General features: G+C 44.9%; 1 protein-coding gene across 1 annotated transcript in view; it reads left to right on the forward strand.

Annotated features, from left to right (window-relative positions):
- Nucleotides 1-15,470, forward strand: part of PLB1 (phospholipase B1) — a 101,244-nt gene extending 85,774 nt beyond the window's left edge. Inside the window, exons 50-55 of the mRNA XM_053382969.1 lie at nt 2,448-2,542; nt 3,774-3,855; nt 6,078-6,176; nt 8,511-8,606; nt 12,939-13,013; nt 14,756-15,470. Of these exons, the coding sequence (XP_053238944.1) occupies nt 2,448-2,542; nt 3,774-3,855; nt 6,078-6,176; nt 8,511-8,606; nt 12,939-13,013; nt 14,756-14,977 (669 nt within the window). The 3' untranslated portion in view covers nt 14,978-15,470. The remainder of the gene's footprint in view (nt 1-2,447; nt 2,543-3,773; nt 3,856-6,077; nt 6,177-8,510; nt 8,607-12,938; nt 13,014-14,755) is intronic.
- The last annotated feature ends 1,603 nt before the right edge of the window (nt 15,471-17,073 follow it).

Below are 17,073 nucleotides of genomic sequence, written 5' to 3' on the forward strand. Positions count from 1 at the left end.
TTCCTTCCTTCCTTCCTTCCTTTCTTTCTTTCTTTCTTTCTTTCTTTCTTTCTTTCGTTACTCACTTTATTTTGCCCAGGACAACCCAAAGCAACTTTAAGTAAACAACTTCCCCACCCCATGTAGATACATTAATACCAAGGAGGAAAAGCAACACATTAAAAACATCTCACCCACTTCTTAAAAGCCACATGTAGTTAATGGCTAAAGGCCTGGTTATAAGGGAAACTTTTTGCCTGGCGCATAAAGATAGGCAGTGAAGGTAGAACATTCCACAAATGGGGAGCTGCTCCATGGCGCCTTCTGGACTTTTCATGGAAGGGGCACACAAAAAAGAGCTTCAGATGTTGATTGCACGGTCCGGGTTGGTTCATGCTGAGCAAAATCACAGATTAATTTTCAGTCTGGGAGGGGGCAACTCCCAGCTTAACCGTAAGTTGCTACAGAGTGAAGTTGCTCTGTTTTCCCCTTACATTGCCTCAGGCACAGTATGTAGCATCAAAGTTTGGAATAAAGATCTATGGGTTGCCACAAGTATGCAGTCAAGCCCTGGCTCTCCAATGATGAAGCTTTATTGAGATGAAGGATGAAGATAAAACGAATGAAAGGGGAAAGTTTGAATGAAAGAAACAAAACCATTTGCATCTGTGGGGGCTGGGAGGGCAGAAGGCAGCAGGTGGAACTAGTGCCAATGCAAGCAGAGGCAGTTAATTCTACTTTTGTCACCCCTACCCCCCCTTTGTGCTGAGTTCTACAAGGGCAACACTGAGGCTAAGGGGAAGGAAGCTGCCAGGCAGTCCCACCCCCTGAACTAGTTGTAAGCAGACAAGGCATGTGGGGGCTGGCTGAGGGCAGGCTGAAGTTGACACAGCAGTGCCCCATTGCTCAAATGAAAAGCCTCCACTGGTTAAGTAACCTCAGCTAGTTATTGAAATTGGTGGCCCAGAGTCTCCTGGGTATTTTATTCATTTTTTATTTAATAAATCTGTTTGCTGCCTGTCAAAATGAAGCAGTTTCCGAAGGTGGCATGCAAGTCTTATCAAAGAAGCTAAAGGCATATGATAAAACACTATGCTACGATAAGCAGGAAGAATTAAATGGTGACATCCACTTCAGCCACCCAACAGAGAGTAAAACAGACACCTAATCTACACCTTCATAAATATTGTTTTAAGACAACCAGAAGTGCGCTAATCCTATTTCGCGACAGGAGGAGTGCCACCGTTTGGGGGTCACCACTGAAAGACCACTGTCTCCTAGGCCTGCCGACCTAATCTCGCTTCAGGAAGGGCACTTGAGGGTTAGTTCCACAGCAGCTGGCAAAGGCTCATGGGAGTTGTAGTCCAAAGCATCTGTAGGGGTTCAAGGTTAGAGAAGGCTGCTTTGGAGCAAAGGTGAGCAACCTTCTTCGCCCCTGAGGCCCACAAGTAGCAGTGGGTAAGTGCTTGTGGACCACATGCCAGCGGTCTGGGCATTCACACATATATGCAAACAAATATATGCAAACCTACCCTTTGAAATCAGGGAAAGGTGGCTGTCACTAGTGTGGTCCTTGCTCTCAGAAGAGGCTTTCAGAGCTCAACTTTTAGGGGGATAAAAGGCCCCTTGGACGCAGGATGGTGCAGACTATCATCTGCCAAGCAGCTGTTAAGTGGGTTGAGGATGGCATAATTTACATTGCGGGGGGGGGGGGGAAGAGTTTTTTGGATTTGATATCCTGCCTTTCACTCCCTTTAAGGAGTCTCAAAGCGGCTAACATTCTCCTTTCCCTTCCTCCCCCACAACAAACACTCTGTGAGGTGAGTGGGGCTGAGAGACTTCAGAGAAGTGTGACTAGCCCACGGTCACCCAGCAGCTGCATGTGGAGGAGCGGAGACGTGAACCCGGTTCCCCAGATTACGAGACTACCGCTCTTAACCACTACACCATACTGGGAAGGTGTACAGGGAGGGTCATCTCCAAACCCCCACTTCTTGTAAATTATGCCCCTTGCAGCCTCCCAAACAGCTGTCTGGTGGTCTGAAGGAAACACAGGACACAAGGTGATTTTACTAGTGGCAGAGCTGACAGCAACTCCTGGTGGACCACACAGAACTTCTGTGGTCTATAGGCTGTTGATTTCCCACCTGTGGTAGAGGTTTGTGGCAAAGTCATGCACATTTCTTTGCTTCCCATAAACAATTACTGCACAAATGCCATTGCACATCTAGCTCGATGTTGCATCAAGCTGGCTAACAGTGCCAGCCTGCAGTTATAGCTATAAAGTTTATCGCACCAACATAATATTTTTCTTTCATTGCCACTGGCCCTCTGTACATTTCCTTTCCCATTGCATGAAAACCAGATGCTCTCATGACTACTGATCTGTGCATAACCTCTCTGTGTTGCTGTTTGGCTCTGCCTTGTGCTCTGTGCATCAATATACCTGGTTACTGTAATCCCTGCAGCTCCCTCGGGCTTTTGTCAACATGGTGGAGATAATGGAACTCACTGGACTGCGTCAGATAGAAAGGGAAGCATCCGGATGTGTTCTTTCAGGGGCGTAAGTGAGCGGATCGCACAGCAATCTGTATTGTATGCTATTTTTAGGGCGGATCTATACTTTTGTTATTCATAAAGCAACCGCAAAGAGCTTAAAAAACCTGTTCCCTGCAAGATGCTATTGGACCTGGGAGCTGTGAGGCAGCAGATGCTCTAATTATAATGAGGATATTGGGTCTGGTTTTTCCCTTTACTCACATGAGAGCAATCTTCATTGATTTCCATTAGAGCTGCAGCCATTTAAGAGAGTAGCTTTGGGCTTCTTGTTTTCTGTACGGATATTAATAACAAGGTAGACAGTGATTCACAAAGTCTGGCTGATGCTGGATCTCTTGTGTTAAGCCAATTTGAGACGTGTGTTAACCTGGAGTCCATTTGTGTGCGCTAAACATGTCACAAAAATCCCTGTCCACTGTATGGAAGTGTGGGTGTCTTTCCCATCTGGACAGTGTCATTGTCTACCCAACTATAAAGAGGGTTTGGAATACCAGAATCCAAAAGTCCAAACTGTAGAATCCAGGAGCTCTTATATCCCAAATAAGAATCATGCCTCTAGGCCAGCCTTCCCCAACTTGGTGCCCTCCAGATGTTTTGGGCTACAGTTTCCATCAGCCCCTGCCATCATGGCCAATGCTGGCTAGGGCTGCAATCCAAAAATTCTGGAGGGCTCCAGGCTGCAGGAGGTTTCTGTAAACCAACAAGCGAGGCAAAAGTCCCGGGCAGCCTTTGAGAAAGAATCCTGGAAACTGTAGCTTATGCCTAAGAGAGCTACAATTCCCAGACCCTTAGCAAACTACAGCTCCCAGAATTATTTTGGGTAAGCCATGTGCACATGTGTGTATGCATATATATAGGACCACAGGCTTAAGCACCATATTCTGATGTGTCTGTTATTAGGCCATGGAAGAAATGTATTTTTAAAATCCAAGGCATAGGCTTTTGTATTCTTTGGTTCCACAAACATAATCACAAGGGTGGTGAACCCAGGGGCCTCCAGATGTTGTTGGACTCTGGTTCCTTTTGGTATCCACAGCCAGTATGGCCATTGGTCAGGGATGATGGGAATCATAGTCCAACAACATTTGGAGTTTCCCAAGCCCTAATCTAATACTGTACATTCTTTCTAAGCTATTTTAAATCAAACCATTTTGTTACCTGCACTATTGCAGGGGGTTGGACTAGGATCTGTGCTATCTAGGATCTGTGTTTATTTTAGCATCCCTCTCTTTCAGGAGCCTTTGCCCGTGTTTTCTAAACCCTCAGGAAAACTCCCCTGAACTACAGGAAATGAAAAGAATTAACAGAGATTTTCAGGTAAAGCAAGCACTTCCGTTCTTACTGATTTCAAGGAGAGGAATTTAACATCATGCTCTTCCGATCATTCTGCCACCCCAAGCATTTTGGTTTGCCGGACAGAACGATCCCCCCCCCCCACTTTTCCAGGGGTTTCTTCCAACCCACCCCCAACCCAATTTTGGGAGAGCGAGGGAAGCACCAGTGCACAAGTAGCAATCTCTGTGCAGAGCTTCCACTGACGAGACTCCTTAGCTGACTCCCACTCAAGATCCTTGTACCCCTCCTGTAGAAGTCAAGCCTACATATTAATAGTGGACTCATTCTCTGAGTGTGGATCCATATGTAGCTAAAGCAGCATCACCCACAATGTTAAAAAAGTGCCAGCAGGCTTGGAGAAACCCCAAGGTCTGCAGAACTACACACAATCCAAGGGAAGGAACCTGAAACAGCCCAATGAGGACCAAGTGTGTACAGATGCTACAGAATGTTGGCTGGGTATTTGAGGTTGGGCGGAGCGGAAAATGCAGTGGTTGACTGATGCCCAATGGAACTAGTAGGGCAGAAAGGAGGGAGACCATCAGTAGGTGGAGCCAGGGTCAACGACAGGCCAAGCCAACTAGTTTTGTTCTGTCCTCCTCCCTGTAGAGGTTTCTTTTTTACAAGGGCAAGGGGAAGACGAAGGAGGAGGGAACTGACAGGATATGCCACTCCCTGGACTAGATGCAAGGGAGAAGGCAGGACAGGTGGTGGGCTGCCTGAAGGCAGGCTGAGAGTTGGTGGGGCCTAACAGACCAGCCTCCCCTGAGAAAATGACAAAGCTGACTGGAACCCTGAAGAGGTAGGCTCCGCGCTGCCACATTTTGTTGCCTTGATTTGGTGCTGAGAGTACCTGAGAGTGATTGCTTGTTTCAGCTGGCGTTGGTGATGTCATCTGTTTTCCCACATAAATCCACTCTCTTGCATTTCACGTTGTGCCTGGAGCTCAGTGACTCATCCTTGCCTCTTCTTCACCTCTTCTGTCTTATGTATTTATTTGTGTTGTGTGTTTATCTGTTATGTGTGTGTCCCCCCCCCCCCCCGTCTGAGGCACAGTGGGAAGCAGTGAAGTCTTTTAGCCTTCTTGATGCTCATGCCCTCCTAATGGGAATCCCTGCTCGGGGAAACTCAGCCTCAGCCTCTCTGCTTTTCCATTTTTAGGAGTTCTTTTCTGGGCAGTTCTTTCTTGGGAGCCATCTGGCATTCCTGGTTACAGCTGGAGACAGCTCCTGAGCTGAACTGGAGCAGCTTTACTCCCTGCCAACTAATTTCTCTTGATTGTTTTACTCGTTGACAGTGCTGCGGTTTTGTAGTTTTATAAGGATAGCTTTATTATTTTAATGATTTTTTTGTTGTGAATTAAGAACATAACAGAGTCTGCTCAATCAAAAAGGCCTATGTAGTTCAGTATCCTGTTCTTACAGTGGCCAACCAGATCCCTGTGGGAAGCCTGAAAACAGGACCTGAGTGCAACATCACTCCCCTCCCTTGTAATTTCCAGGAGTATTTCAGACTCATACTGACAATGTGTGTGGGGGGGTAGTACATAGTCATTGTGGCTGATAGCCATTGATAGCCTTAATTTCCTTCAGGAGGCTTGCTGGGAATCAGTATAGAGATTTGAGAAATGGTGGCGATAATAGCAAGTTTGGTTTCTAAGCCTACCCTATAATTTGTAAGGGTCTACAGTGGTACCTCAGGTTAAATACTTAATTCGTTCTGGAGGTCCGTTCTTAACCTGAAACTGTTCTTAACCTGAAGCACCACTTTAGCTAATGGGGCCTCCTGCTGCCACCGCACTGCCGGAGCACAATTTCTGTTCTCATCCTGAAGCAAAGTTCTTAACTTGAGGTACTATTTCTGGGTTAGAGGAGTCTGTAACCTGAAGCGTATGTAACCCGAGGTACCACTGTATCTCCTTTTTTCTTTATCCTTGCCAGAGCTCTGTGAAGCGGGTATTCCTGCCATCTGACTGTCTCAGGACATAAGTTCAGCTAGTGTGACTTCCACAATGACCTTTAACGGGGTAGCTGTGTTGCCCTTACTGTACTTTGTCGCTTCTTCTCCTGTGACACCACCCCTGCATTTGGTACTCGTCCCTTTTAGTCCGTCTGGTCTGAGTCAGTACTTGTATACTGGAGGGGAAAGAGCTAAGGGAGTCCACATGTCAACGCTGACCTTGCCGTTGTGTACTTCCCAAACAGGAGAGAAGCGCAAAGATGGTCAACAGCTATGCGGAACGGGAGGATTTTGCCGTTGTTGTGCAGCCGTTTTTCCGAAACACCATCATGCCACTAGACAGTGTGAGTCACCATTTGCTACCTGCAGCATTCAAAGCAGTGTTCCAGGATTTGTTCTAGATGACAAGATATACAGGCTGAGGATTACATCATCCTTACAACCATGTAGCGTTGCAAGGGAAACTGAAAAATAGACAGACAGATAGAACAGTCAGTTCCCACCATCCTGGCTCTGTGTACCATCCTAGAGGCAATTGGGAGCCAATACTGGTGATAGGATTACAGGCCCCCAGAACATATATCAATAAATGACTTGGACCACTTCTGGTTTTCAAAATGCATACAAGAACTGGCACCAGACCCAGACCCCAGAGTGTCTAAAAGCCATTTGTCACTCACAAGAGAGAGAGCCAGTGTGGTGTAGTGGTTAAGAGTGATATACTCGTAATCTGGGGAACCAGGTTCGTGTCTCTGGTCCTCCACCTGCAGCTGCTGGGTGACCTTGGGCTAGTCACACTTCTCTGAAGTCTCTCAGCCCCACTCACCTCACAGAGTGTTTGTTGTGGGGGAGGAAGGGAAAGGAGAATGTTAGCCGCTTTGAGACTCCTTCGGGTGGTGATAAAGTGGGATATCAAATCCAAACTCTTCTTCTCTTCTTCACATATAACTGATATGATACATGCCACATGTCCACATCTGACTATTCACACAAATCAGGCAGGCAATCAGAAACAAATAAATCATTCCTCTAATTCATGGGTAGGCAAACTAAGGTCTGGGGGCCGGATCTAACCCAATCACCTTCTAAATCCAGCCCGCAGATGGTCCAGGAATCCATGTGTTTTTACATGAGTAGAATGTGTCCTTTTACTCAAAATGCATCTCTGGGTTATTTGTGGGGCATAGGAATTCGTTTATTTTATTTTTAAAAAAAGATAGTCCAGTCCCCCACATGGTCTGAGGGACAGTGGACCGTTCCCCTGCTGAAAAAGTTTGCTGATCCCTGCTCTAATTGTTCAAAACAGAAAAGGCCTTTAGGGGGAAAGGGAAAGGAGACCTGTGTAAAAGGTTGGTGCCAAGTCCAGAGAAATGATAGGTGGGCACGTATCGAAAGTAACTTTTTGAAATTGTTGCAGCACTGACATTGTCTTAGGACTGCTTCCTGTATGCATCTCTATCTCAACATCTCATCGCTGCACAATCTATCAACCGATGAATCAGAGCTGAAAATGTGAACGGCCTCTAAAATTTGAGGAGACAGCAAATGTTATGAAAGCAGTGCTTTGGTGATTAATCTGTGATTCCGCACACCATTTTGCATGCTAGTCTTCACTCGAGGCTGCAGACATTGAGAGATGAAGGGGGAAAGGAGATTTCAAAAGTGCACACACACCAATTTATTGGGGCCCAAGGCTACTTAACCAGATAAAACAATGAAGAGTCGTGTGGCCCAATAAATATTACTATATTTACTGTATAAGCTTCTGTAGACTGGAGTCCACCATCAGAGTCCACTTCTGAAGAAGCATATAAGACTATCTAAGCAGTTTGTCTAAAGAAACTGGTTTAGCTTCTCCTGCAGAAGAAACTATGGACTAAGCCCTACTTAACTGGTTTCTATACACCCTTGAAGTCTCCCCATCTTTTCATTTATGTATAGATGCCTTTTCTTCATCTCTTCTTTGGTCACATGTATGTGTGAACTAACCACTATGGCTTGTGCTTCCAAAAAATCTATAACATCATTTGATAATGTTTCCCGTTCTAAGGAAGAGGCTCCTTCGCTCTCCAGTCTAGAACTCTGTGTATGTCACAGTGCACTCGGTCCATGTAATTACTGCTTTTGCAGGCCTCCCTGTTTGAAGAAAAGGATTATGCCCATTCACTGAAACAAATAGCTTATTTGCAGGTTGGAGAATTATGTCCTTGCATCAGAGTCACTGTGTCCTCCTCCCAATGGCATCAGTATGTTGAAAGGACCTGGAGGCGAGATGATCTGTTGATACTGCTGATTGCTGCTTATATGAGGCATAAAAGTAACCATTTATCATAAATACCACTTGGAAAAAGGCTTATTATACTGGCTTTTCAATCTAACAGCATTTAAAGTTGTAGAAAGCATGTACTGACATCCCTGTCGATAGTTGACTTAGTCGATTTTTACACATTATGCCAAAAAAATAAAAAAATCTATGCCTAGCTGGTGGTTGCTGCAGGAGTGTATTAAACACAAAAACAAACCATGTGACTTCTTTTGAGAGACAGGATTTGACTGTTGATTGGCTCAGCACCAGGAGACAATGGGCCAAAAAAATACATGTGAAATGCCAGAGCCTGACTAGTGAGCGATAAAATCTATTCTGAAGATTAATAATTGTATTTTGTACTAAATCGCAGGACGGGAAGCCAGACCTGAGTTTCTTTGCAGTGGACTGCTTTCATTTCTCGGAGAGAGGCCATGCAGAGATGGCCATAGCACTCTGGAATAATATGGTAAGAGGGTGGCTGTATGAATTCAAACATACTTGGTGGTACAGAAACCGCATATATGGGGATGTGGATGGACGAACAGCCTATTTACTTTCCCTGTCAGTTTCACGCTATAGTCATAGGTCCATTCTGTCCTGTTTTACTAAAGATTTAAAAACACATCTGGTGCCTCCAGATGTTTTGAACTGCTATGAACCAGCTCCAGCCAACATGGCCTATTTCAGGTTGGGGGGAGGCAGGTGTGGTTTGACCCTCAGCCTCCCTAGAGGTGGCAACACCTTATACCCCCCTCGGCACTTACTCCACTGCAACAACAATAGCAGCAATAAGAAACGTTACTCTAGAACAGGCTTTCCCAAACTTGGCTCTCCAACTGGTTTTGGACTACAACTCCCATCATCCCTAGCTAGCAGGACCCATTGGTCAGGGATGGTGGGAGTTGTAGTCCAAAACCAACTGGAGAACCAAGTTAGGGAAACCCTGCTCTACAATGCTGAACCCAAGAAAGAGAGAGATAGAAATCAGTCCAAACTCACATTCAACATCATAACCCAGCCTGCTCCAAGCCCTTTAAGGCTCCTATGACTTCCTGGAGGTTTTTGCTGCAGTTTCTTCTGGTACTCGGCAACAGCTCCCCGCCACCCATAATACTCCAAAATACTTACGTAGCTTAGGAGGTGGGGCTTTGCAGAGGAAGGTGGTCTCAGAAACCCATTCTCCTTACCTGCCACTAGGTGGCAAAATCCAATAAGGCTAAACCGTACACTTGCAATGGTTTTGCAAAGTTACAAATCCCTATATGGTCCTTAGGGGTGAGATAACGATGCTGTTTTTCTCCTACGACCCCCAAACAACTTCGGACCAGAGTACCTTAGTCTAGGTATGTCATATGACAGACTAATAGCCCCTGGCAAGTTATTTCCTCCATTGCCTATAAAAGAGCAGCCTGAGCGTTACCCTCATTTTTTTTAAATTAAGAGATGGCCTAGCAGGTGACCATAGCAAGAGCAATGTCATGACTCTCCAGCAAGCTTCATTCCAGTCATGACTGGTGGAAAGTGTTGCCTTGAACAGGAGCAGAATGGTACGTGGCCCCTTTAACCAGCACTTGAGGCCAAATTGCCCCTCAAGCAAATCTGGTTGCTATGTCATCTTGGCTTTTGCCAAACTGGTTCCTTCCAGATGTTGAACTACAACTCCCATCATCCCTGCCTATTAGCCATGCTGGCTGAGGCGGGTGGGAGCTGGGATCGGGGCCACAAAAGAGCTATAAGCAGAGTTTTTTATTTGCTTTTTGAGGAAGCCACACTACCAGAAACAGAGTGTGTTTTCCAACCAGATGTGGAATAACAAAGTCATATTCCTAGTTCCTGGGTTTTAGAATTGCCTCACGGCTAGCAATCTCATACAGTTCTGGCCTTAGGTCAGAAGAGTTGTGCTGATTTCCTTTCTGTTTCAGGGTTCTTGTTTTTTAACTTTCTTGATTTACCAGCGTGGTTCACTTTCCTAGAGTAGCGACGACCTTTCTCTTTGCTGGAGTAGAGGAATGAGAGCTCAGAGCGCTTTTAATTTATCTGCCTCCTCGCCTGAGGTTTTTCTGGGTCAGGGAATGTTGGAGTCTCCAGTGGAATTCTTGCCATCGCCCTGCCAGCAAAGGCTGCAAAGGGAGGGTGCCAAATCAGCGCATTCTCAGCTGCTCCAGCCAGCCACTTTTCTGGCCTTCCCAGGATTTTTAAGCTGTTCTGTTCTCTGTCAATGTACCATGTTGTCTCCCCTGGGAAGGGTTTGTGCCTGCAGGAGTCCTCTGTGCCAAAAAAACACAGGGTGTGCATGCCAGTCTGCTTTGCTCAGCTACGTTCAAAATAAAGATGAGACCTACTGTGATCTAATGGATGCAGAGGCAGGGAAATCTGAATTGGGAAGCTACTTTATATTGAGTCAGGATATTGGTCCATTTGTTTCAATATATTAGCTTGGTATTTTATACAGTGACTGGAAGCAGCTCTCCAGAGTTTCAAACAGGAATCATCCCAGTTCTGTCTGGAGATCTCATGGATTGGCTGTGGACATTTTTTTTATACAAAGCATGAACTGTATACAGTCTTACCTTGGAAGTCGAACGTTTTGGCTCCTGAATGTCGCAAGCCCAGAAAAGAGTGTTCTAGTTTGTGAACTATTTTTGGAAGCCAAATGTCCAATGGGCCTTCTGCGGCTTCCAATTAGTTGCAGGAGCTTCCTGCAGCCAATCAGAAGCCGCGCTTTGGTTTTTGAACATTTTGGATGTCAAACGGACTTCTGGAATGGATTCCGTTTGACTTCCAAGGTACAACTGTACTGAACTATTGAGCTCAGGCACTTTCAAACTGCCACTATTTTGCAGGTGGGATCAAATCACATACTTGAAAATTCAGGTTGTGCAATTAATGTGGATTTGGCACTCTCACTCGACAAACCTGCTTTTTAAAAAAGTGGGTTTTTTAAATATGGAAAGCGATAGGGAAATGCACTGGAATGAGCAACAACAATTGCTTGATGCAATGCTGTGCAGTAAATCCTCCAAAGAAATCAGTATGAATGTGTGTTGCCTTAAGTGACCAAGTCTCTGTTCACCTAAGAAATCACTGAGTAGTCTAGACCAGGGGTCAGCAACCCGCGGCTCAGGAGCCGCATGTGGCTCTTTTACACCTTTGCCGCGGCTCTGGGGCGGATACTAGCGAGGGGAAGAGGCGCATTGTGCGCCCCGACATTCCCCACTGTGGCGGGCGCTGTACTGGCTATGACGTCGCATGGGGGCGGTGCGTGCGTTAGTCATGCACCTTCCCAACGTCACCTGCCCGCCCACTACATTGTAATGGGCATGTACGCTGGTCACTGCATTGAAAGGGGGCATGTACGCTGGTCACTGTTTTGAAGGGGAGTGAAGAACACACACACACACACACACAAAAAGGTAACTTGTTAATTTAACATTTATTTCTATGAGGAGGAGTAATTCTGAGGGGTCAAACAAAGAAATAATAAAAAAGTGACAAAAAAGTTATTTTTATAATGACGTGTTTTGCGGCTCCCAGGTTTTTTTCCTTCGGAAACGGGTCCAAGTGGCTCTTTTTGTCTTAAAGGTTGCAGACCCCTGGTCTAGACCTATTGGTCTAGAGCAAGGGTGGGCAACCTGGGTGGGCCCTCCAGGCATTGCTGGACTACAACTCTCATCATCTCTGACCCATGGGGCTAGAAAGGGCTGATGGGAGTTGGAGTCCAACAATATCTGAGGGACCACTGGTTGTCCATCCCGGAGATAGAGCAACTTGGAGGAGGAGCAAAAACTCTACCCTGCTGTGCAATTTCTTATAGTACTACAGTGCAGTCAGGCTTCAAGTCAAGTCCACAGGCTCCAATGAAAACGTGCTAAATGGTTCTTGGAGAGGAAGAAGCAAACAGATGGGTGGGTAGCTGGTCTCCCAACTAGGGTTCTTGCAGCATGCGTTTCCTATGTGCCTGGGAGTACTCTTAGCAGCACTCTGTGTGTTCAGGCAACTTAGAACTGCGCCCTAAAAAGGGCAGATAAAACTGGCTATATCCCCGTGCTTGGCATGGTTAATTTAATCTCCCATTTACAGCGCAACCCTGTTGGACAGGCTGTCCAAACATTGTGGCTTGCACACAGTATAAGTGTGTGACTTCTGGATTACAGATCTATCCAGAATAACCTTCTGGATAACAGCCAGCACACCCCAACATTTCTGGCCAGCTCTGAAAGGCTAGGAATAACACTGCAATCCTTGCCTGGAAGCAAATCCCATTGAAATGAGAATCAGGTTGCACAGATCTAATCTTTTCTCATCCCTCTTGAGTCCATTAGGTTTCACCTGCATAAAATTCGCTTCCAGAGGACTACATTAGCTGCCACGTATTGAAGCCCTTCACTATACATTTGATATTTCATCCTATTAATTTGCCTCTTCCCATGAACTCTATAGAAGCTATAAAAGGCTGCTTTTATGCATTGGAACTTAAGACATAGATTACATTTCCGCAGGGTTTTTATAGCCTCCTGTCATGACCTTAAGACAGGGTGCTTAACATTTTTAAAAAATCTTATTCTGTACCTGTAGAAAGAAGCTGGCACTTTCCAAGCCATAATTGTATAATATAGCAGAATACAGAGCAGTAATATATACAATACTATAATAATGAAGTAGGTATAATGATTGAGCACTGCAATTTAATGGTGATATTTTATTAGTGTGGGTTTTGTGGTGTATTATAATATACCCAGTTCTGTGAAAATATAGAATTACGATTCAGGGGTGAATTATTTGTCCTCTTTTCTTTCAGCTGGAGCCAGTCGATCATAAGCAGTCATACAATAACTTCACATATGATAGGTCGAAACTCAAGTGCCCAACCTCGGTAAGTAACAAAGGTCTGCAGAAACACCTAGCCCCATAGCACAGACATAGGAAGAGCCCTCCTGAATCAAGAGACGGGGCCCATGCAATCCCATGTCCAGTTTCCCCACAACAAAATACGCTCTTATCACTTTTGATTCATTGCATTCCTTCTGAAATAACTTTTAAATGGCTTAAAATGTGCCATCCCCTTTTATAGGCTTTATGTAGCATGAAAGCAGTCCAGCTGCCCAAACAGAACTAGATAATAAAAGAGGCAAGAGCCCAGGACATGAAGTGAGATTCTTTGGGATTCAGAATTGCACCAGTCCTGATGCTGCTGCTAATGATGCTAATGGCTAGATTAAGACCTTTAGAGGCCCTAAGTGTTTTGGTGCCCTCATATATATCTAATTCAAAATATAAACAATGATTAACTGTATATTATTAACAAAATAAAAAAATTCCTTCCAGCAGCACTTTAGAGACCAACTAAGTTTGTTATCGGTATGAGCTTTTGTGTGCATGCACACGAAAGCTCAAACCAATGACAAACTTAGTTGGTCTCTAAGGTGCTACTGGAAGGAATTTTTTTATTTTGTTTCAACTACGACAGACCAACACAGCTACCTACCTGTAACTGTATACTGTATTATTAATTTCTATTATTACTATTTTATCATTTCAATTATTATTATATTATTCTTATTACATATATATGTATGTATTTTTTTCATTTATTGTGGGAGCCAGCGCCATATGGTCCATGGTAAATCTGTCAATGGAAACATTCTGTGGTGCCCCTCTTCCCTTGATGCCCTAAGCCCATTCTTATTTTGCTTAATGGTTAACCCAGCTCTGGGCAAGTGTGTAGGAATATAGGGAGCGACCTCATTGTGCCACTGGTCTTTCTAACTCAGTATTGTTTACACTGGTCGGAAGCAGGACTCAAGGTTTCAGACCCAGCTCTTTCCCAGCCATACCAAGCATTGAAGAGCATGATAATTAGAGCTTGCAATGGATTTTGCTTGTAAGCAGAACACAAATCAGGCTAGATGGGTGAAAAGAAGGAGGGAGGACTTGTCCTTGCCCTGCCAGTTTCCCATGGGGAAACTCAGTCTTTCCTGCTGAATCGGAGCAAACATCAGTTGGTCTTTCTCCAGACAAACATTTGCTCTGATTTGTTGCAAAAGAGCCACTTTTCCAGGGAGAAAGTGGTGGGACCAAGGGCAAAACCACTCAGACCCAAGCCTAGAAGGTGCAGAACAAGTGGAAAATCACTTGGACCCACGTTTTCCAAGTGTGGGATGAGCCCTGAACCCTGCTGCTGTTATTTATAAGACAGGTGAAGAATAGAGCTCTTGTTCCTAAATGGGTTTAATTTATTAAACTGAAATAGTAGGTGCATTTAGGAAAAAAATATGTTGACCTGGATTTAATCCCTAAACTTTTCAGCCTCTTTATTAAAAAAAAGAAGTTTTATTTCACCAGGGTTTGTTAGAGTTGCATACCCCCAGTTGGAGGTTTAAAATAAATGTGCTAAAAGCAGTGTTGATCCACCGGAGGCCAAACGCAGAGGCTTCAAGGGAGCATGTTAGTTTATAGTTCAGGAAAAGGTTAAGATGGTAAATCTTTCTGCTACAGCAGATGGGAAAATATTATTTTGTTGCTTCTGTACTTCATGGGTGGGAGGGATCCCCCCTTACATCTTTAGGTGGTGTAAGGACTGAATACTGTTTTGTAATCTGTGCCTTTCTGTTGCAGGAAAATCCCTTTCTTTTCACCTCAAGCAACAGCAAAGCGCAGGGTTCAGGGATCGACGCAGAGAACAATGGAGGCAAGGTGCCCTACTGGGCTGCGATTGTGGCGGCAACAGCGGGAATCTTGGCAGGAGCTCTCACTGCCTGGGTGATCACCACTCAGAGAGCCAGCAAACGCCCATATTCAGGAAACACAGCGACTGGAGAGAAAGTAACAACATTTTGAATTTTCACCTGCACCAAGGAGATCTAACACACCATCTACCTCCAGTAACACGAGGAAAGCAGTATGGGAGCTTAGCAGCAGCTTTTCACATACTATTTTTAAACCAAAAAAATTTCCATCTAAAAGTGGGAGAAGAAATATCGGCTCAGACATCATGGTAACTGTTTGCAGACCAGAGCTTAGAAGATGAGATACATAGGGAGTGCTTATTAAAGTGAGAGCGTTCCAAATATATCGGCCTTCCCTGATTTTAAATAGGATATTTGTTATTGTAATGGAAACGCCAAGATAAAGAATGCCTCTATACGGTGATTAAATGGTCCGTGCATTTTGCATTCCCACTGAAGATTCATCCGCAAATGTCAGGTTTGCTCTCTTAATCCTGGCCTCTTAAATGGCATCTGGGAGCATTTAGTGAATACAATAATCAACAGTGTTACGAATGAAGAGCTATCAATTCTTAGAGTTGAGCCAAATAAAAGCCTTTCAAGAAGCCAACTTTTGCCAGTTTATTTGTATAGGCGGAGATAGAATCTCTTAGGTTTAAATTCTCACAGAAAATATATAGGAGAGCTAGCTTCCAAGAGGAAGATAAAAAGGTTAACCCAATTAATATGTCTGTTTTCATATGATGAGAACATGGATTGAATAGATATGTGCAGTGTTAAGCATAGACATGGGATTGCATCAGCACATGCCCAGCTTGAGGCTCTAAGGCTGCATGTGCAGTAATCTGCTTCTATCACACAAAAAATGTAGTTTTTCTTCAACTCAGAATTATTCATGCTTGTCCACAACATGCTGCTTTTTAATCTAGAATGATTCTAGATCCTGCCATCCATGAAGGCACGTGTGGTTACTTGATACACATTTGAAAACCCTCCCCTTGATTAGGTTTTTGCTCTCTGCACAGGCTCCCCACCCCATGAATGAAGAAAGAAATGGTGGTTGCAATCTTGCTATATGCCCACCCACAACATCAATGGCTAGGTGCACACACACACAATAGCTAGGACTACCTACATTTGTTTTCAGGTGAACACACTGTGGCATAATGCAGAATCAATCTGCAATGAACTTTTATTTTTGAAATGAAACCAGTTCCTTAAGAAGAGCTTTTCGGGGGCAAAAATAAATAAAAATTTGCAATAGTTCTAGATTGTGTGTGAACTACAGAGAAAAAACAAAATCTCCATTGATTCTTAAATAAAACGTGGTTTGTATGCAGCCTATATCAGGACCAGGGTCAGCACAAGACACCCTCCAGCAGCCGCTTGGGCCTTAGTAGTCCAGCAGGACCCATGGTAGTGGAGCCAGCCTTGGCTCCCTTTCACAGGCAGCTACAAACCATGTTTACAATTTCCCACAATGCTCTGCAGCAACAAGGGCTCTGAAGGAATTTTCAAATCGTGGCTGCCTGGAGCCAATAGGAGGGGCAGTCACTAGCATGTTCCAAGTAGCACCATCGGGGGGTGGGGGAACAGGAGAGAGCCCATAGGGGGGACCGTGTCAAGGCCTGAATCCAACCAATCCAGAGTTGCCACCATGATACCAATAGGCACCAGTCCACCCACCAATACCTTCCTATGGTGCTCACAAAAGATGTCAGTAAATAACCCCTCAAAAATCCACAAAGCCCAAAAGACTCTTTGCTCTCAATACTCAGTTCTTGTTTGCACTAGGTCGCCTTCTCTAACATACGCTTCATGGCAGCCATTTTGTGACCAGCTCCCATTGCACTTTCTCAAATTCCAAATGTGCACACTGGCACCAAAAGGACGATGAGCAGATATGCAGCTGCAGGAAGCAGGGTTGAACTCTCCATGTATCTGCCGATGTACAGGGTGTTCAGTCCTGCTTAGTAAAGGGAACTGGCTGGTACTCCCAAACCCTGTGGAAATCAGGGCTGAATTCCCTACAGATCAGATTTCTGAAGCTGGCCATTATGATGTCAGATGACTGGCGGATGGTCCTGCCCACCTGTCATAGTTGGCTTCCTGGGGTGGGGTGGGGTGATGAAGATCTGGCCCAGCAGGGCAAAGAGGTTCCCCACCCCTACAGCTCTCCAAGGCTACAGACAATAACCTTTCCCAACC

This window comes from Podarcis raffonei, chromosome 3 (assembly GCF_027172205.1).
Source record: "Podarcis raffonei isolate rPodRaf1 chromosome 3, rPodRaf1.pri, whole genome shotgun sequence".
NCBI classification, from domain to species: Eukaryota; Metazoa; Chordata; class Lepidosauria; order Squamata; family Lacertidae; genus Podarcis; species Podarcis raffonei.